At 31.8% G+C, this 27,906-nt stretch overlaps 2 protein-coding genes across 2 annotated transcripts; both read left to right on the top strand.

Moving 5' to 3' along the window:
* Positions 1-344: 344 nt before the first annotated feature.
* On the top strand, positions 345-7,184 carry LOC132733877 (uncharacterized; the record flags this gene model as incomplete). Its single annotated transcript, XM_060720606.1, is given in 5 exon segments — positions 345-445; positions 1,920-2,027; positions 3,625-3,792; positions 4,479-4,597; positions 6,927-7,184. Coding segments are annotated over 5 exon segments (661 nt in total), but the record flags the coding sequence as incomplete, so codon positions are not given.
* Positions 7,185-7,436: 252 nt separating this feature from the next.
* On the top strand, positions 7,437-27,906 carry LOC132733940 (uncharacterized). The gene is made up of 21 exons (XM_060720638.1): positions 7,437-7,473; positions 8,002-8,010; positions 8,796-8,962; positions 9,379-9,509; positions 10,133-10,271; positions 15,294-15,371; positions 16,606-17,004; positions 17,971-18,018; positions 18,600-18,644; positions 20,786-20,899; positions 21,237-21,569; positions 22,035-22,778; positions 22,965-23,087; positions 23,253-23,387; positions 23,785-23,880; positions 24,607-24,753; positions 25,049-25,253; positions 25,578-25,645; positions 25,953-26,048; positions 26,366-26,678; positions 27,119-27,906. The coding sequence occupies exons 1-21, from the start codon at positions 7,437-7,439 to the stop codon at positions 27,436-27,438; spliced, it is 3,747 nt and encodes a 1,248-aa protein (XP_060576621.1). The 3' UTR covers positions 27,439-27,906.

The raw sequence follows: 27,906 nt of genomic DNA, 5'->3' as shown, positions 1-27,906 counted from the left end.
GGTTTGATTCAGCCTTTTTAGTGTCTAAAGAGGCTTGTTCAAGGTACCACCCATCGCCTTGAATGAAATTACAAATTAAAATTTAATTTAGTAGAATTATAAAAAAGCATCATCATATTTTTATACGGTGGTTAATTGTCATAGAACTTTCATGTTGACAATTTTGTGTCAGATTGTAATTAGGAATTAACAGAATATGTGTACCTAAAACAATAAACGCTTGAAAAGAATATTAAAAGTGTGCCAGAGGATATGCTGTATGTACAGTGTGTTTATTCAACACTCTAACTGATCTACCATTTCCACTAGCCATATATTCATTGACTTTTTTTGTACATTTTCAGATCGGAAGAATTAATTATAGTCGGTGGTCAAAGGTCGTTATATACATGCATAGATATCAGACAAACAACTGACAACAAACTTGTCTACTACCAAGCAACACGTAATTTAACTTTTTATATTATCCAAATATAAATATAGTTTTAATGTGTATCATCCAAAGTATTTTTTCAACTTTTTATCCATTTTAAAGCATTTTAATATGAATTGCCAATGCGACATTAGAATACATGCCTATTTCTTTTGATTTTTTGAATCTTAAAATCAAGCATTTCTTTGCTTCTATTCTATTTGCAATTGTGATCTCACAAAATTAAGGAAAAGAAAGAGCATCGAAACACGAGGTACGAGGGGGCGTAGCCCTCGAGTATAAATCAGATTACCAAGTGTTTTGATGTTCTTTCTCTTTTGTATCATAGTCAAACATAAAAACACGTTCCTATTGTCACAATATGAAACCCCGGGAAAAAGTAACCAATGAACGAGCATCTGAATATGATATTTCTGTCGCTTTCCCTTTCTCTTCCGTCACAATAAATAAACCCCAGCCAAAAAGAGCCAATAAATGGGCATGCTCTGAAGTGCGGGTAACTTATACCTGCACTCCAGTTAACGCACTGTGCATGTATATGTATACGATTTAACCCTGACACATTTTCAACAGAAAGGCCCCCAAACTATGATACAATTAAAAAAAATTACTTGTATGTTGCTTGTTGTTTTGTTTTACCTTATGCATACAAAACAACTTCTTGCGTATTGGGCGTAACATGTGTTAAGTTTTTTTTATGAAAGGAACAGAGTAAAAAAAAATGTTTATCAAGTATCAGGTACATAATAATTATTTATTTGTACATATATTGTACATGTTAATACATAAATAGTACATATTATAAATCTTGACATTGGAAAAATAAGCACATTATCGCAAATTCTTATTTGCGAGGATAACTGTTTTTTTAATTATAAGCAATATGAAATATCAAATTAAGCAAAGTTTTCTCATCCAATCTTCACAGCTTCATTTTGAAATAGCTCAATAATATCGTTTTTGTCCCAAGTAACTATGATTACTACTGTTCAGGTAATATAACCGATGGTTTTCTGTTCAGGTAATATAACCGATGTTTTTCTGTACAGATTATATAATCGATGGGTTTCTATTCAGGTTATATAACCGATGATTTTCTGTTCAGGTTATATTACCGATGATTTTCTATTAAGGTAATATAACTGATGGTTTCTGTACAGGTTATATAACCGATGGGTTTCTTTTCAGGTTATATAACCGATGATTTTCTGTTCAGGTAATATAACCGATGGTTTCTGTACAGGTTCTATAACCGATGTGTTTCTATTCAGGTTATATAACCGATGATTCTGTACAGGTTATATAATAACCGATGATTTCTGTTCAGGTAATATAACCGATGGGCTTCTATGCAAGTTATATAACCGATGATTTTCTGTTCAGGTTATATAACCGATGATTTTCTGTTCATGTTATATAACCGATGGTTTTCTGTTCAGGTAATATGCTTACTACACCATTAAATTGCTTTGTTCTGTTATTGCAGAGGCGGACCGGTCCGGTTTTCAGTTTACAATACAATCTGTGTATGACAATGTATGCAACACTGACTCTTATGTACAGCCATACAATTACCATATCGCTCTAAAATCAGGTAAGATAAGACAAACAAAAATATATGCTATGTTTATTTTCATTTTATAATGATGCATTGACACCTGAAAGTAAAAAACAGCACTGTCTATTAACGACATAATGAGAATGAAATAAGATAAAAGTCAGACAAATTTTATTTGTTCAGTATAACAATAATAACAGAGTAATATAATCCGCGTTGAGAGCATCTATATATAAACTTACATGGATTATAATGTATTTCAATAGGTTATAATGATAATATTAATCCTTAGCATTTAAAGGAAAGTTTGCATTTCGGAAGGCTATGTCGTTCGCATCTTTTTAACTGCATATATATACACACAGTATAATATAAAGTGAGCTTATCTAAATGTGATTAAATCTGACAAAAACAGAACATTGCATTACATTTCATTACATTACATTACATTACATTACATTACATTACATTGCATTGCATTACATTACATTGCATTACATTACATTACACTGCATTACATTACATTACATTACATTACATTGCATTACATTACATTGCATTACATTACATTGCATTACATTACATAACATTACACTGCATTGCATTACATTACACTGCATTACATTAAATTGCATTACATTAAATTACATTACATTGCATTGCATTGCATTACATTACATTACATTGCACTACATTACGATGTCCTTGAATGATTGGTATACGCGCATGTATTCAAACATACAACATTCACGTTTACGTTGAGATAAAATTCAGATTAGTGTGTTAAATTTTAGACAAGTTTGGATTAAAATATCAATCGGAAAAAAGCAAATATTTGCATCGATTCCATAACAAGAAAATATATGCTTCAATAAATAAGAATGTAATTATGCATACGTATTATTTAGGATACTGTATTGTATGTTCACGTTATAAATCGATTATAGATTGTACGTTTACCCAAATGGTATAAAATAGGAAATCGGATATTACAATTATGTTTGTATTTAGAGCTGCTATCGATTTTGTAATATTTAGTTAAAATAAATTTGTACATACCACTTTATAAAGTCTTTATTTGATTTTATTGCTCTTTAAGTTTTTATAGTATGGTTCTACCAATTCTAATATATAGCTCTGAGGTATAGGGTGTTTATAAGGCACCTGACATTAAAAAGAAACATTCATTTGAAAAATTTGAAACAAAATTTGGTGCACGCCAAGCCTACAGACAGTTGCAGTTGTTGTTGATTTATCATTCTTTGATTGATTCGCCAAAATGTTACAAAGCGATGATTATGAAACTTACGTTTTTTGCCAATAAAATATTCCACTTAATTTGGCTGCCTAGCTCGGATAACTAATATCATTTGGCACACAATAATTATTGGAGAGAAAAACAAAACAAAACATAAAAGCACATGTCATGCAGTTGACCAAAAACGAAGTTAGGTAAGTTATGTATCCAAACCAAAATTCCACAAACCATTATATTAAATGGACAACGAACATATAGATCAATTTGCAAATAAAGGTTTCTGATTTTAGTCTCTCTCACTCATTTCTTTTTCTATTGCTTGAAGTACAACAAAACAGACCTAGATGAGTGATGTTATCCATTATTTTATTCTAGGTTCGGAGACAAGTGCGCTGCAAAACTGTCCAGCTGATTTGTTTGGGTCATACAATTATGACACGTGCATTGATGTTAATTCCAACAGCACGAGTTTAAACGTTTGTGACACGAGGCAACAACTTATCTTTAATTACACGTTATGCAACACACCGCAGATGTTTACATGTAAGTAAAAGTGTCTTAAACATATATATTTATCTTATTACTATTGAATATTTGAATGAATTTGGCACTGTTCATTAAAAGTTAAGGAGTTTAACCATCTAAATACATGTAGTCACCACAGGCATGTTTGATTTTTGTCGTTGCCTGTGCTCGCTAGTATATCAAGCTTCGACGAATTAGCAATATTTTAAATACTGCAGTCAAACCTTTTTTTTGTATTTAAGACCACTTTTCTGTAAATAAAAACACTGTTCGACAAACCCATAAAAGCCATGTATGGTCTATCCTTTGGATTGTCTTGATTCACAGGTTTGACTGTATATTGAAATGTTGATATGAATCCTCGGTTTCTACATTTCAATTCCACGAGAGAATACTGCATGCATTTATTTCTTAGACACTTATTGTATTTCAAGCAAATTTATATTCCTGTAACAGTTTTGTGTACGTTTTGTCCGGATGTATCTGAAAACAGCCAACCATGCGATTCATATATAGTTCATATTGCTTTCTTATTAAATTTTAAGACATGTAATAATCTAAGTTTGAAGATAGAACTCAACTCTAGTTTAAATTCAAAAATGTATTGTTTTATTTGAAATAAAAAGAAAACACAACGTTTCGACTTAAAAGTCTTCATCAGGTATACTTAGAATAGAAATTTAACACGTATATGTATATTTTAGTGGAAGGTGTGTTAGACTGCGTACATCATGAGGAAAGTGGATCTATCTCCTATCTGACACTATACAACAGAGACAGTACTGCACCGGATAATAACAATTACTACCGATTTGTATGTTTGGTAGGTATACAAATCTATCTGTTTTTTATTGTATTTTTGAATCCGTGTTTTAAATCAGTGTTAGGGGGGGGGGGGGGTTGCATTTCCTATTTCCTTTATAACATCCAGTCTACAATTTTCAACTAAATGTTTTTTTTCCTTTTCGCAGCCTTCAATTCCATGACTTATCTGAAATTACTGCGCCCAACACCGTTAAAGGTTGTTTTTTTGCGCATAAACACGTTCACATAATGATGAGAAGCATATTCTGCTCGCATTTTCTCGTGGGAGGCTGTGTACAGCACGACGAGGTTTAGAATAAGTTGTATTTCTGTATCATTTTTTTCTAGTCCGTTATCATATAGAAAAGGAAAGATACGAGGTATGATCAAAAAGTTCTCGGCCCGATATACTTCTAGCCACTACACTGACATTTACACACGATACGTCGATACCGATATCTTATTGAAGATTACTGACCGAGTTACACGGTTTTACACAGATTAAGTAACATAAAACACACTTTGATCAGTAGAGGGGTGTGTCATTTAGACCAAATGGAGAAAGTTGAAATCAGAGCCGTCATTAAGTACCTCTGTAAGAAAGGGATGTCCCCCAAGGAAATCCATGAAGACTTCATGGATACACTTGGGAAAGAGTCCCCTTCCTATAGCACTATGAAAAATGGGCTACTGAATTTAAGAGGGACAGGGAGAGCATTGGAGAAGATGAGCGACCTGGGCGGCCAAAAAAGGCCACCGAGGAAACTGCCGAAGCTGTGCAAGATCCGATCTGGTCATGTGCGACAGGAAGGCGAGACCTGCAATGCTTTGCTCTAGGGAAGTGAGTATAAGCAATTCTGACTGGTGTCTATGGCATGTCAAAGGTTTCCACTAGATGGGTCCACAGACAGTTTACTGACGACCAGAAACGGAACAGGCTTGACATTTCAAGATATCTTTTGTCTCGCTATGAGAATGAATCAGATTTTATCTACTGGATCGTAACTTAGGATGAAACATGGGTTCATCACTTCGATCCATAATATAAAAAACAGAACATGCAGTGGATGCACCCTGGCTCACCCCCTCCGAAGAAATTCAAGAGGGTGTCATCAGCAGGGAAGATGATGGCTTCATTTATTTGGGATAGTCAGGGGATAATCATGATTGACTATCTTAAGCAAGGTCATACCATAAACGGTACGTACTATGCAGACGAACCGACACATCTGCGTCAATAAATGACGCGTAAACGGAGGGGCAAATTGACTCAAGGCGTTCTGCTCATGCTGGGCAATGCACCAGTTCACACATCCCAAGTTGGTTTTGATGGCTGCTGCAACTGACTGCGGCTTTGAAATTCTTCCCCATACCTCATATTCTTCGGACTTGGCCCCCTCTGACTTCTACCTGTTTCCAAAAATGAAAACCAAGCTTCGTGGTAGACGTTTTGGAAGCAATGAAGGCGTGATGGAGGCGGTCAATGAGTTCTTTGAGGACCAAAAAAGAGAGTTCTATTTTGAAGGGTTAAACAAGTTGGAGCACAGGTGGGCAAAGTGCATTGATGTAGAGGGCGATTACATTAAAAAGTAAGACCATTAGTTGGGTTCTCTGACTACTGGAAGAACATCGGGCCAAAAACGTTTTGATCAATTTGATCAATCCTCGTATTATTATATCTTTGTTATTGGGTCACTCATAAAACCTTCCCAACTTTATGCATAGACAGATTATTTTCTCTCAAAAAAAGGTACCAGAAGTGTTTTATTAAACTTCAACTAATGATTTAAACTCACTACACACATTACCCCTTCAAACCATAACCTGCTGGGGCTGAAAGTGATCAGCAGGTGTCATCAGTATAGAGCCAGGTCAAAATACTTCTCCAAACAGTGTACCAAAGCCTTACAATATTTGTAGCCTTTTTAAAGATTTGCCTTCGAACTCCCTTAAACTGTGCAGTAACAGTTCATAGTTTAAAGCAATGAACGTTTACCAGATTAGTAGTTAAATTATAAGGTCACCATTTAAATTAAGAGACTTTTCTGACATGCAAGAAATGAAATAATAACATTCTTTTACACCCTTTTTTTAATTTTTTCATACGTTTGAAATTGATTCTGAATATAAAAACATGTTTGCAAGTTTGGTCTTGTAACAATTTATTGTCGCCCCATTTGATTTAACTTACCGTAAGTTTGACTTAATGCTCATGTTTTCTCTTACTTGACAGATGTAATGTTATCGTGTTGGTTTATTGTAGGCTGTTGTGCTGTCTGTAGGTGTTGTGTACGTGACACCTAGTCCTAATTGAGCTAGTTTGCTTAACTTGTGTTGATAATTTTCAGGCTGTTGTGTTGTCTGGCGGTGTTGTGTACGTGACAGCTAGTCCTAATAGATGTAATGATAACCAGAACGCTACTGCAATAGCTAGTCCGGGAGAGACGCTGCAACTTACGTCATACTGTAAGCTTATTATAAAAATATTTCTATGCAGGCTTCATAACCTCTGATCCTTTTTCAAATTCCATTTTGTTTAGTTCAGCCCATTGTTTTCTCGTTCAGTGCAAACGCTTTCTATTACTTGGGGATCATACGCCACTTTTCATTTGGAATGGCACTTGGTGTAACATTAAAGGTTCATTGATAATCGCCGTATGATTACATCTGCGAATGTTTCGAAAATCAAAATTTCACCATTTTCATGTTTAAATGTTGAATTTTGCATAATCCGGTGCTAGAGGGCGTGAACGGTAGTTTACACTTGACAGTACCGTCCATGAACAGGTTCAATCAAACCGAACCTGCATCATTTTCAATTTTGCCCGTTTGGACTTTCTTTAGGTCTTTATTCGATTATGCTTTACAAGGAATTCGTTTCATGTGTGGATACAGGTCGATCTAATCATTTTACTTACTATTTATCTTATTGCAGAAGTTCATAGTGAGTCGGAGGAACATTTTAACGATGCAATTTATAAATGGAAGACTTGCGTTTCAGCAAAAAAAGAACAAAACAAAAAAAAAGAAAGAAAAAAAAACATATCCTGTGTAAAATTGATATAATTATACTTGTGTTCTACTTTGAAATCTTTCAATGATTGATCACTTTATCTAAAAACGTTATATTTCTTGAAAAATTACTTCTAATTTATAGTTGGCAGTAATCGTCTTGATCTTTTTACTTATTTAGTAGTAACTATGAATCGTTTCTGGGCATATCGGACTCTTATTACACATTTTCTTTAAAATGTATTCAGATAATTGCCAATTCGATAGCTTCATAATACTGTTATATGTTTAATGAACGAGCTTTTTACATTATATTGAGCATTAAATTTGTATTTATTTTATTAGGACTCATTGTTTTTGTTTTAGCCATCTACAAAATTACTAATATATCCTCTTTTTCTTCAATTTCAGACCTATGCCGTGAGTACAGTTGCCTTATTTGCCATATAGTTATTTTAAAATGCAACTTTTAGCAACCTTTAAAAATATAATGAAAATTTATCATCTTTTGGCATTTACTTGTTTCATTTTACTGACTTATGTCTATGGTATGTATCTATCATAATAAGTAGTTTTATTATATATTGACTTTTAAGTAGAGGTGCACATTGTTTTCTAAAAAGACACCTCGCATATAAAAGTTAACGAAATTTTACAAAGAACATCGTTGTGAAAGTGAGTGCAAATAATCATACATTAAAAAAGATCATTACCTGTACCCCAGAACTAATGACATTTACTCACGTTGAGTTTCATTGTCAAAAGAACAAATGAATTCATGTGGAGAGCCTTTTCAACAAGCTTAAGCAGAAGTCTTAGGTCACAGAAAAGAAATCTTCATAAGTCTTTGGCTTCCTTTTCAATCCTGTTTTATAATTATATTTTGTATAATCTTGTTGTATAATAATTGTATATGTCTGCATTGTATGAAATAAATACTATTTAAACCCAGTTTTAGGTCGATATACCCGAAATTGTTGCCTCTCTTGTCTCTATTATACAATACAGTGTCCATATCCAACCTCAATCGTTAAAAGTGGAAAATATCCTTAAGATCACGTGGTCCATGACAGATCATGTTAGGTTAATGCTCATTCAGTGTTATAACTCTTGCACAGGACATTTCATATACAGTATCCAACCTCAATCGGTAAAAATGGAAAATATTCTTAAGATCACGTGGTCCATGACAGATCATGTTTGAGTTGATGCTCATCCATTTTACTCAAATATTTCAGCTATTACCACAGAAGAATCATCAAGTACGAACATACTGCCTATTATAATTGGTGTTATTGTGGCATTGCTCATTCTCGCACTCATCGCCCTGATAATCTACTGCTGCTGCAGACGCAGGTGCAAGAAGAAAAAGGTAAGATGAATTTTATATTCACCATTCTAACACGCTTCTAACTAATCCTCTATCAAACAGATGGAGCAATCAAGTGCATTATAACACGATATATATCATAAAAGTCATTACTTACAGACTATATATCGTCATTTGGTTTATTCATGAAAATTGCTTTTACGCTCAATGTAGTTCAACATATTTTTTATCAATTCTCCTTTTAATATTTTTGCATGTAAGACTGGAAAAAGATACTATTCTTTGCATTATAGTATGATAATGCACGGTTTATCGTTCAAATGTTGTCGGACTTCGTGTATTTAGCGCAAATCATGGCATTTTCCTTTTGCTGGGTAATATATACACACGTACTGCCTGCTTATTTATACTTCACACGTACAGTAAAAAACAGATTAAACACTATTTATTTACAACAGACTGACGAAGAACAAGCGCTGTCAGACTCCGAGAGTGAAGATGAAGACCAGAAGAAACAAGATAGCCGAAGATCTTCTAAGTCTAGTCAAGACCAAGATGAAGAAAACAAATCCATCGACTCTGGCATAAGGTATTAACAAGATAAAATAATTTCTAGTATGATTGTTAACACTGCGCATTGAATGGTTCGCCGATTATAGTTACAGGGGAAATAATCGACATGCAGTCGATTGGGAAAGAAACTTTAATTTATTCCCTTGCTTTTGAAATCGATTTGTTTCTCCGAGTTAAGATATTTTGCGTTTATTCTATTATTATACATCAAGAGATAGGTAAGATAAGTGATATAGCAGCAACATTTTAACGATTATTATAGGTATATCATGTAGATGGATTCATAGACTTGTTGGTCAAAACAAGACGGTAAGGAAAAGAATTGTATACACAGTGCTTCGGATGAACCCCAGATTATATCACTTGTGCTTGACAACATAATTATATAAGAAGGTGTAACGAATTCTCTCGACGTTAGAATTTATATATAGACTTTGCGGCAGCTAATAAGATTGTCCGTGAAAACAAAATTTTACATATCCATAAGAAAATGCATGATTTTTTTTATCTATTTGATATATTTGTTGATTAAAACACATAATTTATTACAATTTAGACAAACGGAATGATATTTATTATTTTATATCGTACGACTTTGCCTTGTCGATCTTTATTCTCGGTTGTTGTTTTTTTTTACAGTGAACCACCTGTTACTGGAAGGACTGATTATAACAATGAGTTTGATGGTGATACAAAGGACGAGGAAAGAGAATTGGTAATAAATGCTGAGGGTGATAAGGAAGTTGAAGATAAAAATTCGAGACCATGTTCAGGACAGGTACTTAAACGAATGCAATGCAGTGGTTTAATATGCGCGGTATTGAATCAGTAAATTTTTTTTAAAAAATCATATGCGGAATCAATGTATTTTGTTTCAATTGGAAGTTTCAATACCGCGCGAACCAAGTTTTAGCTAACCCTTTTAGCACTGTTTTGAAGAAATCTTGTTTTAGTTTGGCTTGCAATGGAGTGTTTTTTTCTAATGCATCTTAATGCTTTCTTGTATCATATTGATTTTTTAACTTTGTAACCAATCCCCACCATTCAGTTTATCTACCTATTTTGTGTCTTTGTTATTATTATTTTTCATAAATTTTTCCTACATTAAACAAGCATTAAAAATATGTAATTGGTCATGTTTGAAAGGGATATTTTTGTAAAATCTATTTGATAGTGTTTTTTGCAATTCTGTTGATTTAATTAATTGATCGATATCTAAATCAATAACGATACTACGCAGTACATTGTACAATGTTTCTTTTTTATCCAAACCGAAAGAGGTGGATCCACCATGCTAACCGTACAATTATAATTCTTACAATTTGATGAGAAAGAGCCATATGTTTTACTAATTCTCTTCCAAACATGACCAAGCAAATTTTAATTAAGGATCCGAATAAGAGGAAAAAGAAAATAACGAAAATATCTTTTTTGAAAGCCAATAAAAGTTAAGTTTTATTTCAATTACTTTTCAGCGGCAAACTGATGTAGGTAGCATGTCTAAAATATACATGTACATTTGGCACTTATAATAAGATATTTTATATGTAGAAGTCGGAATTATTTATGTTTAGTTTTATGTGTTATTCGTTTTTTTTATATTTACAATGCATGTTATAGATAATGTTTGCTAACTGTTTTAACCAGAAAATAACAATAATTGCAATTGATAGGTTTTTAGTTTTCTATCTTTATAGTTTCCCGGATAACATATGGAAAAACTTACATATTTTTGAAACCATTGTCACCTTTTAACAAACTTTTAAAAAATGATATAACTTAAATTATTTTCAAATATAAATATAAATTTTACTTATCCACCCAGAAATATCATTATCTGACACAAATCCCAATATATAATAATTGCACGTATTAATTTTACAATTGTCATAATAAAGTGCAATTAATTAAACTACAAATCAAAACATATTAGCCATTTCATGAAATGTCAATGTCACTTTTCTACAATATAAAATGAACTTAGAAATATGAAGACCACTCAAAAGATTACCACGGCTCTTTCCTGGGATAGTTTAGGCAAATGCAAGAAGGTCAAATATTTTTTCTGGAATATCAAAGTTACTACATAGAATATCTTGGACATTTTCTATATGACCAATTGATATCTCTTTCTAAATGAATCAGTCACAATCCTGAATGGTGTTATTGCAAAAGGGAAAAATTGCCATAACTCTTAAGAATAAGACTTCCTACCAATCAAATTAGAGACTATTTCTAGCTTGTTTCCGGTGGGTAAACTTAGGAAGATATAAAAGAGTATATGTTTCCATAGCTGGCCCAAATGATGCTTTGAAGATTTTGACAAGTTTGTTGAAAAAAACAGCCCGATAAATCAAAAGTGTAAAATTATCTTTTATGTCAATGTATGATTTTAATGATATTAAAAACTAAACAAACGATGTCTTGCAAACCTTACATTTTTACTTTGTTTCTTGTCGTTAAGTTTGATATCATTTCTAATTGATTTTTTAACTACACACATTTATGCATAGCTTTATATCTTGCCATGTTAATGTTTTCTTCCAGCAAGATAGCTTTTTTACACTTAATACAATATGTATACTTGTTAACATTTTTCATATTGTTTTTTTAGTATAATTGCTTGTTGTATATTCATAATTGCATGGTATGTACATGTATATTTGCATTGCACATTTTTTGTTACACTGTAACCCATTTTGCACTTGCATCATACATGTATTTGATTTGATTTTGATTTTCGTGTGTATTATATTTTGAATGTATAATTTGTTTTGCTGTGTTACATAAACTATAATATACGCCTTTTTATCATATACTTATAAATGAAATATTTAGAGATAATAATGAAATAATGTGCGTATTACCATTTTCCGTATTTTCACTGTAAAAATTATTTTTCACTGCAGTGAATCATATTTTCCGTATTTTCACTGGTGTCTTCTGGGACTGTTTTCTTCTAAATTCAGTCAGAATACAGATTTCAGGGAAGTCTATCAAAATTGTAATATCAAAAAAAAAAACAAAAACAAAAAAAAACAGAAAAATGTATACAATAAAAATAAGTATTTTCTATAAAAAAAAAGATTTATATTAATCTTGTAGTATGAAAAATATGATATTTTACTCGTGGTTACCACCACTCATGAAATATTTATTTTCATGCCACTCGATGAAAATAAATCCTGTATTTATAGAAAAAAATCTTGAATATCCACTATGTATTGCTTTGTATTATAACTTTCTGTATTGAAAAGCCATACATTATAATATACATGTATATATGATCAATATTTTTACAAAATGTTTAGAAAAAAGAAAATTGAACGCCAAATAGATATATGCAACATTCAAAATAGTTCATATGCTCGACATTTATTTGTTCAGGGAATATTTCTTTTGAAAGCATAACTTTGCAACAACAATTTTGACAATTTATGATTACAAATATGATAGATAATGATTGATGAATGCCACAAATAAATCATTTTAAAATCATAATACTCAAATTAAATTAATGTCTACTAAAAATATAACAAGAAATCTTAAAATCTTAGTATTTAGTGAAAGATAAATACTCTGCATTATTTATTTATTTATCTATTTAAGTACTGTAACACACCAAACCTACCGAAAATAAACTGATTTTTAAAATTCTTATCTTTCTTCAGTAGGTACTTATAACTATTTGATTATACTACTTTCAACGGTTGGAAGGTATCGATGCATGATATCATGCGATTAATATCCGATTGCCGACCGCAATCAATGGGAATTGGGGACAGTTTGTTTAAATAGTTACAAAATAGCAATATCGATAATGTTTATCTAAATAGTTTAACAGGTGTATATATCTAAATTGAAAAAAAAAATGAAAACGAGAATTGATCTTGTGTTAATACTAAATCATCTGTGTTTTTATTTGTCAAGCACGTTGATATGCTTTATTTGTTTTTGGTTTTCATTTTCGATTTCTTTGGCCTACTCGAAAATTCATATTGTTTCACTTGCGTACATTGTCGTATTCTCTAGGTGTTAAATTATTTCCTATTTAATAGAAGACTTTTGATGTAGACTTTAAGATATTAGCCCTAGTTATGCAGTCATTATGATTATGTAAACGTAAGGAAAAACACAATTTTTAAGTATCAAAGGCTTCCGAACTTTTGTTTAACGTTTATTATCATAAAATAACTTAATTGTATGCAAGTAAATAACACATTGAATTTGAAAAACAAATCAGTTTATGATTAAATTAGATTTTATTAGCGAGAACAAATGTGTCCACGTGCATTGTGCGAAAAAAATAGTGATTCCGTCCGAGGGATTAAATTTTGTCCAGATTTTTATTGACATGTTTCGCATTGAATGAAATATTAAATTAAGATATTCTAATAAATCTTTCCTTGTTGGCAATAATTCATTCGGCTCCATACGACCAGTTTATACCAAGGTCAGCCGCCACATCCATGTCGTCTGATGATGATCTGTATTTTCGCTACTCAGTCAGTACAATTGTTTCAGTCAGCCTGTACTACGGAAAAATTCTGTCTAATAATGCACCAATGAATGTCAACTCTTTTTTTATGGCGATCTTAAAAGGCATTTTAATCAGCAAAGAAAGTTTCTTGATTAAAAAAAACCTTAACAAGTCCGCACCTTTACATCAGAAGTGTGTTAGTCCGGGTATACTTTAAAGTTGTAAATTGTTGCCTTCGTAAATATATAATGAAACATTATATCTATACTATGGTTTCAGACGCAAATAGTCATTATTGAAAAGCTCATGAATATCGTAAATAAACAAGATTTAAGTGGTCCCTAACGTTTACAATGTTCCCTAAAATATTTCGTTTCAATTCTAAGTGAGATAAGTGATAAATTAGAGGATATTCCACAAGAATTTACAAAAACCGTACACACATCATTATCTCAGGCAGTAAATATATTTAAAATACAAAATGTTAACCTTTCAATTTCAGACAGTGGAAATATAGCTTTATACCTTTTAACATATTAGAAGTATTTGTATATTTAACATGTTTAAAGTACTTGTGCTTTTGTTTTATATTCACTTAATTTATCTCAATAGCCTAAGCAAATGTCGTGTCGGTAAACGTGGAGACGACACGCATCTAATATTTATTGATACCAAATATTTAGAATTTAATTGACGGTTAGACAGGTTTACAATTTTCATATATTCCCTATAACAACGGGGTAATTTCTTTACAATTCGATTTTTATTATTATGCTTTATGATTTCAAGGTTTCTAAATATGCCATTTATGAGATCGATTGATTTATCTTTATCATAGATCCCGTCTATATATATTTGCTCTGGAGTAGTGAATTGAATTAAATTTTCAATAGTGCAGTACATTTTTTCATTGAAATACAGAATACCTAGTATACCCTCATCTATTATCATTATTAAAACCCGGTTCAAGTGGCGCTCACTATATTTTCACTACATATTGAACGTACGTACTTGGGTGTTTTCGAATAAATTTCAATACCGTTTTAAACTTGGATATTGTTAAGAGATTAAACTTCGTTTAAAGATGTTTTAACATACTGTACATGGTTTTTTAAGTAATGGGATGCATTTAAAACATGGATTAAAAAGAATATGGATGTATCTTGTTGCATAAAAGAACATATTTCAGCACGGAGTTTAAATATCTTTAAAAGCTTTTATCTAAGATTTTTACTGACTTTAAAAGTATCAAAAGATTTGTGCATTGATTTGTTTATTGGGGATAAAGATTTATAAGTAACAAAAAGTTTCATGTTTTAGCGATCTAGAATGTCGGATTTGCCTCCCAGCACGATACCCCCGGAGGAAGACCAACCTCTCTCACAGAGAGATGAAGAGGTATGTTGCTATGGAAATAAAAAATCTAACTTTCTGTGTGTAAATCTAAGAATGTCTCATAAAATTCTGTTTGTTCCGATGACTGTAAAGACATGGTAAATTGATGAGTTTTGGTAGAACATATATAATAATACGCAATGATATTATAAAATTAGCTGTATTTGAAACCTTTCTGTCTAATAATTTTATTCTTGGTGCCAAAACTGTCAATGATAACAAGGGTATAGAGGGTTGCTAGGACAACACGGTCCGTGAATCCTTCAAAGAAACACAAAATAATTGTAAATTGTGAAATAACCATCACATGTTACATAATATAAGTTTTGATGTCGAACCGATTTTTATGCATATCATCTATTACATGAAATTTAACTATGTCCTGTCTTCATGTCTAGTATGCTGTATTGTTAATGTATATTATAAAGTTATCATTGAACAGTATAAATTGTTAAAAAAGGAAATTGGTAAGTGTGGTAACGGTATGGGTATGCTACCTGAATGGAAAAGAAGAACTAAGTTTATAAAGTAATTCTGCGCAGTCGGGCCCATCTTTAATATTGTCGGTGTTTTGGATACTTTCTTTAAATCAGCGAATGGGCCATTCTAAATTTTATGTTTGGCAAGTCCTACATGCAAATCAGAAAATAAATTCATTGCATCTCAAATATCATTGACAGCCTATTCAATTGAGGTTCTTTCAATTTTATCAAATAAATAATCAAAACCAATCGTTACAGTCAATTGTCAATTGCTAAATTTTCGTTTTATGTTCATAAAAAAGTTGCTTTCAAATTATGGTACTTTATATATTATTATTACCATCAATCACTAAGTTAATATCAACTGCTTTTTGCTATTAAAATATAAGATACCCTATTACAATGACCTTTGAATACTTTAAATGTTAAACTTTTCTATTGACACAAGATATAAAACAGATTGATTTCCATTCATTTTCCCGTGAAGCGTTCGTACAACAAACCTTAGCGTAATAATAACATAGCACCAATTGCAATTAATCCAAGGTTAAGATTTTTGTCAAACTAAGAAAATGACATTAAAGAGTTAGATAACAATAATCCATGTTTACACAAAATCGCATATTGTATTTGCTGAGCGAATGTAGTCACGACCTGAAATATTTAAAATCAATGTACAAAAATGTATATATATCTGAATACAAATGATATATATAATGGTTTACATTAAGATAAACGTATACATGTGCTAACAGGACCACATAAATGAAGATGATGTAGAAGATAGAGCGAGTGAAAAGACTGGGGATCCTGAACAAACGGAAGATATTGAAGATGAAATAGACCAAAACAAAACTAATGAGGAAGTTGTAGAAGAGGATGATGACGCAGAGCCAGAAGAAGATGATGATGATAAGCAGGAGGAAGAGGATGAAGATGAAGTAGACGGAAAAGAAGAAGCAGGAAAAGAAAGCGATAAAGAGGATGTTGAGCATGATGATAATGATGAAGAAAATGAAAAGGATGTGGAAGAAGAAGATGGAATAATTGTACCTCTTAAAGATCAGGACAATCAAGAAGATAATGCTGATTCTGAACAGAAACAAGCTGAAAGCGACAAAGAAGATCATATTGAGTCTGAAACAGATCAAAAGGTGACTTCTCTTCAATTGCATAAAATATATATGATATCAACAAAATTCATAGCCATAAGCGGTATTGTTGATTGTCCAGTTCATGTTAAATAGTATTTTTGTGTATTTATCTTTTTCTGTATAAATTGCATATGTGTATAAACCATTGCACGCCAAACTTTAACATCGAAATGAACAAATCGTTTACTTTGTGCAAATGATTCCATTGTATCCTGAACATGGGCTATATATTCAGTGATTTATTCATTATCTATAACTACGAGTTTAACAGTTATGTTAAGGCTTTAGTATATACATTTTACTTAGATAATTGAGTGGTAAACTCTTATGTTAATCGAGCAAATATTTATTTAGCATATTGTTTTTCTCTAATGGTCGTTGCGGAAAGTCAAGTGTTAGTTGTTTTCTTAATCACATATTTCTAATCTGAAAATTATTTAGACGAACTTTTGGGTAATTTACAGGAAATCAATAAAAAAATAACATGTATTCATAAGTACTTACTATCTGCCCAAATTTACACCTAAAATGAAGCACTTAGTTGGTTCTTAATCTCAATGGTTAATTCATATTAATGTACATTGTGTTGAATTTGGGATAATGGGCTAAAATATTTTTGTAATTTAGTTAAAATGTATGTTGCTTTTTATTTATGAGATACTTGATAAGAATCTAAAACGTCTTCAAATATCGCTATTCACAAGCTTTTTATCACGCGTTTTTGTAGCTTAACAACTTCGGTTAAATTTTATAGACAATTTAGTATTAGTACGTACTTAATCCGCACGCGTAATATTTTATTTCATTTTGATGAAAAATTGCAAGTTTAGTTGCGCTTTTGAAGACAGCTTTTTAAAAGTGCAGTATTCGTTGTAGGCACTTTTGTTTTGAGTTTTTATTGAAAATATACGCTCGCTTTTCATATAAAATGATTGTATAACTTATTACATGCTACATTCGACATAGGGGGACACAGATCGAGAAAACTCGGATGAAGATGACGCCAAATCTGAGGTAATATTTGATAGATACTTAGAGTACTTGTTTTAAGTATGGAACTTGAGCCAGCTTATAGCAACAATTGTATAACTGTAATAAATTCACATGTAGACAATGTCAACTTTTCGATCGAAAACATGGATTTAAAAATTTAATAACAATAAATTAATGTATGTCTGTTGAGTTAAAAGATTGTCATAATAATGAAACTCAATACAAATTACTCGCAGTGATATGGGTAGATTATTTTTGATTAATAGGACTAGAAAACCTTGATGTTGTTCTCGGTAGTTGAACATTCCTATTTCACAGAAGGTCAGGCATACAATTTTAACACCTAATAACAGTAGTTATTGTCTATTAAAGGACATCTGACCCAGAGTTTGTAATAAAAACCACTTAATAAAGGCGTACATTAAACTGATATCGATATTCCGTAACTTCATAATTTCACTTTAAAATGCCATGTCAACATCGAGCCTTGTTATGTATGGCACATTTGCTTAATTACATTAATATCGTCAAGAGTGTGTTCAAAATGACAAACACTTTTTCAATGAATAAATATGACATTATCATTTTTCTATTTGCTAAAGGATCATGAACAAACGAAAGAAATGGAAAACGCGGCAAGTCAAAAGGTTAACAAAAGTTTATTATTGTTATTCCTCTTTATAATTTCTGTTCATTCTATCAATAGATGCATTCTATGTAGAAGTAGATCATATTGCATGTACCTATTGTAAAAACGAGTCTATGGCTAGGACCATTACCAGTATTTAATTGCCCAGTACATTTGTTTTAATAATATAATGAAGTATTTGACATTATAAAGAAACTGAGCATTTCAAAATGACTGCTTTTGAACCATTCGGCATCAGAAGAAATAAAAATATTTATTTATAAATTCAGCTGCCCAAATGAATAAAAAAATCTCATTGAGACAAAATGTAACCCGTCAATTTTTAAAAGTCTTTTTTTTTAATTTTGATAATCATGAATTGAAATAGGAAACATTAAGTTCAGGCAAGAGAAAATGAATTACTATAAATAGAGAATAAAACTGATGTTGGAATACATCAAGTTTTGAAGTTTGTGATTAGGACAGTTTTCAAGTGTAATAAGAATAATCAAAATATGAATATAACTGCTATAAAGTTTTTCAGCTAAAATTTACTTCTGGTATTAGGCCTATACATGTTATACATGTAAATTAAGTGAAACTTACAACTTTTTAAAGTCTCATACCCTACAGTTGATTTGGATTTTAATTTTCTGATTTTTAAAATTAGGGAATTTATGAAAACACGCTTTTGTATGTTGAAAAAAAGTGAACTTGCCCACTTAATTTCAACTTATTTTATTGTTGTTCTTTATGGTCTACGGGACCATACCTGGCTACCTGCAAGAGAAATATATAGCCTATTACTAAAGTCGTCACAAACATATTCAGAATAAAACAATGGAAAATAATGTACCACAGAAAAGTAATGTAGAAAAGCAAACTAGTTTTTTTTAAGAAATTGTCATCATTTATTTAATATTTTTTCTGTAATGAATAAAGTGACATTTCCATTTTCTATTTCTTCTTAAACCTATAACCCATTAATTTGAAAACATAAAGATGAATTGATATGTAAATTTTACACGATTCGCTTTCCTTTAATAATCACAAATAGAAGCTATATACTCGTCTATCTTCTTTCGTTTTGTTTATGTAGTGAGTAAAAAGCGGGAAAAGGGTAAATAATGTACATAACAATGCTATCTAAGTCAGAACAGTTTTGATTCAATAAATCATTCAGGGCTACTTATTCAATTCATCATTCAGATTCAGAGCTACTGATTCAATAAATCATTCAGAGCTACTGATTTCATTCATCATTCTGGGCTACTAATTCAGTTAATCATTCAGATTCAGAGGTACTGATTCAGTAAATCATTCAGAGGTACTGATTCAATAAATCATTCAGAGCTACTGATTCAATTCATCATTCAGAGCTACTGATTTCATTCATCATTCTGGGCTACTAATTCAGTTAATCATTCAGATTCAGAGGTACTGATTCAATAAATCATTCAGAGGTACTGATTCAATAAATCATTCAGAGCTACTGATTCAATTCATCATTCAGAGCTACTGATTTCATTCATCATTCTGGGCTACTAATTCAGTTAATCATTCAGATTCAGAGGTACTGATTCAATTCATCATTCAGAGCTACTAATTTAGTGCTACCGATTCAATTAATCATTAATAGCTACTGATTCAATAAATGATTCAGAGCTCTTGATTCAATTGATCATTCAGAGCTATTGATTCAATTAATCATTCAGAGCTACTGATTTCATTCATCATTCTGGGCTACTAATTCAGTTAATCATTCAGATTCAGAGCTACTGATTCAATTTATCGCCCAGAGCTCTTGATTCAATTGATCATTCAGAGCTATTGATTCAATTAATCATTCAGAGCTACTGATTTCATTCATCATTCTGGGCTAATAATTCAGTTAATCATTCAGATTCAGAGCTACTGATTCAATTTATCGCCCAGAGCTCTTGATTCAATTGATCATTCAGAGCTATTGATTCAATTAATCATTCAGAGCCACTGATTTCATTCATCATTCTGGGCTACTAATTTAATTAATCATTCAGATTCAGAGCTACTGATTCAATTAATCATTCAGAGCTACTTAATACGCATTATATATAACCTTCGCAATAAGCAATTGTCATGTTTGTTACCATGTATGTTGTTAATTGAATTTCTTTGAAGGAATCGGGTGCCGAATCTGAAACAAGGAAAGTTAAACAGACAGCTACCTCTGACGACGATGAAGCTGAAATTCAACGCCGATTAATTGGTGGAAAGAAAGGGAAGGACTACATTGTATGTATTTGTCAGAATTTCAAGTTAGAACCGCTCCTAATTTAAATCTTAGCAGAAACGTTTTTCAAATTAATAAAGTTGATTTGAATTAGAATTGATGACCAATTATAAGCACTAGTAAAGTAAAATCATGACGATAAGAGATCTTAAAGGGGATGCAAGATTATTAATTTTGTTAATAAAATATAAAAATATGGCACTGTTTATGTTTGTTACTGTATGTTCTTAGTATATTTGATTGCTTTTAAAAATATTTCAACTCTCGTACATATGATTTGTATATATGGAACATTTCGTTTAAATCCAGCAGATATCAACACCTTTTTTAAATTTCCAGACTAAAGGAGGTCTCACAACAGTGCTAGTTTCTAGAGAAGAAGAGGAACGGAAACGACAAAAAATAAACAGCAAGAGCAAGAAGCAAAAAATGAGGAAACTTGCAAAGAAAAAGACAAGAAAGTTTGGTGTCAAGGGTACCAAAGGAGGTGGAAATCAGATAGGTTCTGATGACGACTTTGGATCGTCAGATGACGAAAAGCGAAGAAGAGGTCTCAGGGAAGCTCCATTCTTGAAACAATACGAGGACAAGAAACATATAGAACATATATTAGAAGAGCAACATTACTGGAGCGATCCTGAAGCTGATAAAGATGCTTTCAGAATTGATGACGTACGTATAAAGAATTACTTTAACCTTCGTCTAAAAAATTGTTAGTTCCGCAAATTACACTTATTTTAATCTGTAAGTCAATGTAACAAATCAGATATAGTTTTTATCTATTTATATTTAGAAAATATACCTAAAATTGTTTACTTTTGATATCACATTAAGGCTAAGTAATTTTAGCGTTACGAATATCATAAATGTTATCTGCTTATTTAGATGTGAGCGTGCTTAAAATGTCACTTTTGTACTATACAAGAATTATGAATATGTTAAATTTGTAACATAATTATCACATTTGTTTATCATGTATGTAGAAGATATTCCGTTGAATAACATTCACTGTGCACATATTTGATATTTGATATTTATTTCATATATTATTAAGGACATCTTTTTTTATTAAATTTTCTATCGTTTTTCCCTATACGTATTATCTTAACCATTATTTGATATTAACTATAACTGTAGGAAATGAGCAGTGTATTCAACAGTGACTTTTCATCTGATAGCGAGGAAGAAATTATCGGAGCTGACGGTATTCCAGTACGTGTTAAGAAATCGAAACACGACAAAAGAAGGAAAAGGGGTGACGATGACGACATAAGCAATGCTGATTCTGAGTATTTGAGACTTAAAATGCTAAAACGTGCTGGATCTGTCGACAGCATGATATCTGTAGAGGACCCTGAAACAAAAGATGACAGAAAATCAAAACGAAAACTCAATGAACATGTTATTAAGACGGATAATGATGATGATATAACTGAAGGCAAAGGAAAATCAAAGACTAGAGATAATGATGGTAATAAGCATGATAATAAAGATGATAAAGATGAACAAGAACGCACTGGCGATAAATATATGAAATCTGACACTATTGCAAATACTAAATTATCTTCGAAAAGAACCAAAACTATTCTTGTCAAGGAACATTCTGATATGACTGATGATTCATTAAACGAGAAAGATAGAAACCATAAAAATAAGAATAAAATGGCATCAAACGGTAAAGAAAATGAAGGTGATTTAAGTGATTTCTGTGATACTGATATAGATAAGCTAAGTGACAAAGACAGTGGTATGGACGACGAGGAAGGTGATATAGATGTTCTCTTGACAAATGATCAGCAGCAAATGATTGTCAACATGCTATTCGATGAAGATATGAACTTGAGGCCACAGTTTTATAGGGATGATCATGGGAGAATTGTAGTAAGTTCTTGACATAATTATGGTTTTGGCACTATAATCATGATAAAAAATATTATATTTATCGTATATATGAATGAATAGAAGAACACATGTTACTATATAAAGTGAACATCAGTTCAACAGGCCTGACCAATGAAATCCTTAATTGTTTCTGTTTTATATGAAATGAGTTGTTAACTATTTCAGAGACGCCTAGATAACACTGTTGTTTATGATCCTCATACTGGAAGATTTACCTATAGAAAAAGATTAGGACAAATATTCAAAGTTCCACGGCTTAAAAGGAATGACAAAGGGCGACCACTTGGGGTAAATTTTATTTAAAAAATTCTGTGATTATAAATAGGTACATAATGCGTGATATACCGATTTCTATTTTTTTTGATATATTAGTTTTGAAAGTAATGAAATAAATTTCTGAAACTAAGTCGACCCATTTTTATTTGTTTAATGCTTACATCGTCTTCTATGTAGGGCTATATTGATGATGAATTTGGACCAAAAGCTGATCAGAAAAACACTCGAAGAGTCACTAGTAGTGCTAGAAGATCTCAAAGCGGCAAAAGTGGGAGATTCTCAGTTAACACAAGGTCACCTTCAGCGGACTTAGTAAGTTTCGGCTTGTATTTTAGATATTATATGTTTTCAAGAATGCGTAGTCATACTTTTTCTTCTTTTCAATATTATATCTAGCGTCTTAAGAACCACAGTCACGCAGAAATGCACCGATCAAAAATAGGTAAGGCTCAAATGCCAAAACTAGAAGAGGTATATCAATAATCGATTGCATTAAAATAACGATTATGCCAAATATTAATACATAATGCTGTGAACAAAGAATACCAACCTTGCAATACTGTTTTTGATGTCTCTTGATATTCTTAAAACATTGTTATACCAAACCCAGCCTGCAACATTTTTTAATTGTGTCGTGTTGGACGATCTTCAATGTTTCCTTTCTTATGTCTAGTTCATACTTAACTACATGTATATCATTTTTTTGCAGAAACGAATAAGAACCGACGGACGAAATGTCGGGTTTTCTGTACCTGACGAAGACATTGACACGATTCCAGACGACGATCTTGAATACAACAAAAGGGTATACCTATCTATGAAATACTTTCAGCAGAGTAAAATTTATAAGTTTTTTTTTTCAAAAATGATATCATCACAAATAACGTTATAAATCTCCATGGTAGTTTTTGTGTAAATAGAGTAATGATCGACGTATCTCGCTTTAACTGCCTGGGAAATTAAACTGTCCCACTGAATTTATTTCAAATATTTTCACGGGATTAGATAGTTTTACTTGGATACAAATGTTTATTGTATCTGTTTTTTGTGAAAAGGTGTAAATCTTAAGTCAGTTTAAAGATTGTCTTGAATAAAGGGAGGAAACATTCAAAATAAAATTAATTTAAAACTCATCATTTCAAAAACAGTTGAAGAGGTTACACTAACGGTAACCGAACACAAATCATGCCTACATATTATATTTAAAAGCTCCATATCCGAGTGATTCAGGTTGGTTATCCTGAATCACTTGTGTATATTTCATGCTGATTATATGAGCCGCGTCACGACAAAACCAACATAGTACGTTTGCGACCAGCATGGATCAAGACCAGCCTGCGCATGCGCGCAGTCTGATCAGGATCCATGCTGTTTGTTATCAGTTTCTCTACTTGTAATAGGGTTGGTAAGCGAACAGCATGGCGTATGCTCAGGCTGGTCTGGATCCATGCTGGTCATAAACCCATTATGTTGGTTTTGTCATGACGCGGCTCATATATAATTGAACTTATTTGTTATTATCACTTTCAAGGGACGTAGAGATATTGGATCGGCATTACGGCGACAACTGAATAAGAGGTTGTTTAGAAAGAAAAGAAAACACGGGCCTAGAGGCTCACCTGGGGCCTTACCGGAAGTTAAAGTCAGGAAAGCTTGGGGAGATGAGGACCATCTCGCTGTAGGTTTTCTTTTATCTTTATCAGTCAATTAAGAGGTTTATATGGTCAAGTTCATATTAAAAAGTAAGAAATGCTTACAATCAAATGAAATTATTTGCTAAAAGAAATCATTTCATCACCTATATTGTTTGACGATATGTGTAAAAGCATAAGTATATGATTGATCGTATTAAAATTAATTTGAAAATGACGGTATGTTACATGTACATATGTTTACTCAAACAGATTAAATCAAAATACATGTATTGTTTGCTTATTTAAATAACCCAATTAGCATATTATTCGTATTTGTAGAATGGAAAACTTGTCATGACCGGTTCAGGCGGTGTGAGCCATTTGAACTATCGAGGTAGTGGCAGATTTGGTCAGGGAAGTCCATGGGCACAACGCAAAACGCCGGCCGCTGGAGACGCTGAACAATGGCAAATGTATAGAGATGGCCTTCAGAGTGACAGAAGAATTTTAGAAAATCTTCAAGATAAATTAAATACAGGAGATGGTCAGTTATGCAATGTGTTTAATTTAAGAAATTTAAAGATATTTCTCCTTATTCTACATTAAATTATTTATCAACATTATTTTTTTTTCCAAAGCTGTTCAGTTTTTCAAATGATTTTTAATAGATTTAAATATCTAAACTTTGATGAATACTTAGTTGTAGTGCTCTTTCTTAAAAAGAAAACTAAAAATAACAAAATAGGAACAACAACCACCACCCCTGTAAAACAACTTAATTATGTTTGCAAGCAATGAATCAATGAAGCTTGATTGCTCGTGAGAATTGTTATGTGACAAAAATATTACTTTTCCCTTTTTTTATCAGGACCTTTTGCACCAAGAGAAGCATTTGTTGAATCCAGTACGGAAGTAAATGGTGATCAAGAACATCATGTAAATATTTTTTCTTCAAATATTTCAAGACATATTTTTCTAATAAGAGTGCAATTTTTGTGTTTACAACATATTGCGTGTGCTTCTTTCAGCCGCATAATTAAATTCTCTAATTAATGTCTGACTCATTATTTAAAAAACATACGTATTGCTAACAAGTTATATTTTCTTATAGATACAGCAATTATTTAAATATCACATACAGGGTATTGTAAATTCTTTGGATTTTATCATAAACCAATTGAAAGCATATAAAGCATACAGGACATCATAGTTTTTGTTTTGTTTTTTTATTTCAAATATACAGGGCCATGAACATAATGACGATTACGACAGAGGACATTCGTTCTTAAATGAAGACGGGAAACTTGTAATACGTGAACGTGGTTGTCCTGAATTGAAGGTGGGTATGATTATTTAGTCGGTTTAGCTTTTATTGTTACTAATCCACTCGAAAAATTTCTTTAATCCATTAAGACCGTGAAGTAGTGTTTCAAAATTTTTGTTTGTAGCTCTCAAGTCATATTTTAAAGACACAATGTCATTTAAGATTGAGATAATAAACATGCTATCATCAGTAATTTGTTCAGGTGAACTAAAGAAGTGTTTTGAATTTCATTAGTTAAAAATTAAATTATATAAGAAGGGATCTGCAATATACACAGTGTAACTGTTCAAACTGATGTGTCTTTAAAAATTTATGATCGACTTTTTTTTAAGCAACAAAAAGTACCCTTCTTTACTATCGTTCGACGACCGGGTGATTTGGAATCAAATGAGCACTTAAATGGTACAGTGACTGAAACAAGAGATGTGAAATCGGCACCTTTACAAGTACAAGATTATAACGGTGAACAGAACGAGCATAGTTCGAATGAGGGAAGCAGGTACACGTCTGATAATAACCTAGGCAACAGAAGCAATGATGGACGATATAGTCAGATGACCAGTATTGATGATAATAGGTTGAGAAGATTATTGGAGGAACTGTACAAGGACAAGAAATATTTTGATAGTTATGTTGAATCAAAAGGTATATACTTTTAACATTAGTAAATAAGTTTTTGTTTGATTTCGAGCATTCGAATGCCAAGTACTGTGTGTGTCCCTTTTGATAAGCTCAACTGGCGCTGAGAGATAAACAGAACGGCCAGACAAGGCATAAGCTACAGTCAATTTTAATATCATTTATGATTTAGTTTCTGGAGAAAACTTGGCTGATATTGAAAACTTCTAAAGACTCATCGATTATAAATACCCACATAGAATATTAAAAAAATCACATGTTCTCATTTTGTGCGTTTATCTTTGTACCTTTGTGAAAATGTTTAAATTAAATGCATATAAATGACAAAAGTAATAGTTTAAAGTGCAATATATAAACTTGTATATAAACTAATGATTGACATTATCTATATCTTTGATATTTTTGGATCAAAACCCATTGACACCATTAATGGTAATATTTTACAGATCCACAATCGCAGGAGTTTTTACACTCTCAAGGTCTTGCTGAGCACGGACGTGGATATCTCCTGAAACGCGCCGATTACTGGGAAAGGCGCGGGCCTCTCCCTCCTCGTCCACCAATGACAGCCATCGGTTTGAAGATGCAACGCCAGCAAACACTTGCGGCTTCGAGGCAAGCATCTGAGATGGGCTATTCTACCATGACAGGCACACCTGACATTTCGAACTCATGTATGCCTGGTGTTGTCGAGAGCCCTAGAGAAAATAGAACGATTTCTGAAAGAAATGAATCCAGAAACACCCAAGATGAATCATTTGCATGAAGTGACTTTATTGTAAAATTATTGAGTAGTTTATTATTGTAGAGTATCATGTGTTATGTAACAAGGCATGCAGATAAGGTCAAGTACGAGGTGCAGATCTTGCAAATTGTTGATTTATGTATTCGTTCGACATATGATCAAAGTAAAATGCAATAACACAGTCTTGCTCGTAACAGAACTCTGATGATGTTACAGTTTGGTATAAAAGACAATTTGTTTAATGGTGTTAACATTTCATGTTCAATGTCTGACACATTGCTGACTTACGTTTGAACTTTGTGCTCTTTTTACAATATCTGTGATATTTTTTATTTGCAAATATGTGAAATTACCTATTAGTATTTTATTTAATTACGTATTATCTTCTTGCTTATTCTTTTGTTATTCAATATTTATATTACTGATTTTTTAAGTTGTTCAGCTTTGAAAAATAAAACCATGATCACTTCTGCTGAGTATTTCATTATT

The sequence above is a fragment of the Ruditapes philippinarum genome, unplaced genomic scaffold, assembly GCF_026571515.1.
Source record: "Ruditapes philippinarum isolate M1 unplaced genomic scaffold, ASM2657151v2 ctg1388_1_1_1_1, whole genome shotgun sequence".
In the NCBI taxonomy this organism is placed as follows: Eukaryota; Metazoa; Mollusca; class Bivalvia; order Venerida; family Veneridae; genus Ruditapes; species Ruditapes philippinarum.
The sequence above is the reverse complement of the archived record's forward strand: the minus strand, read 5'-3'. Positions and strand labels throughout refer to the sequence as shown.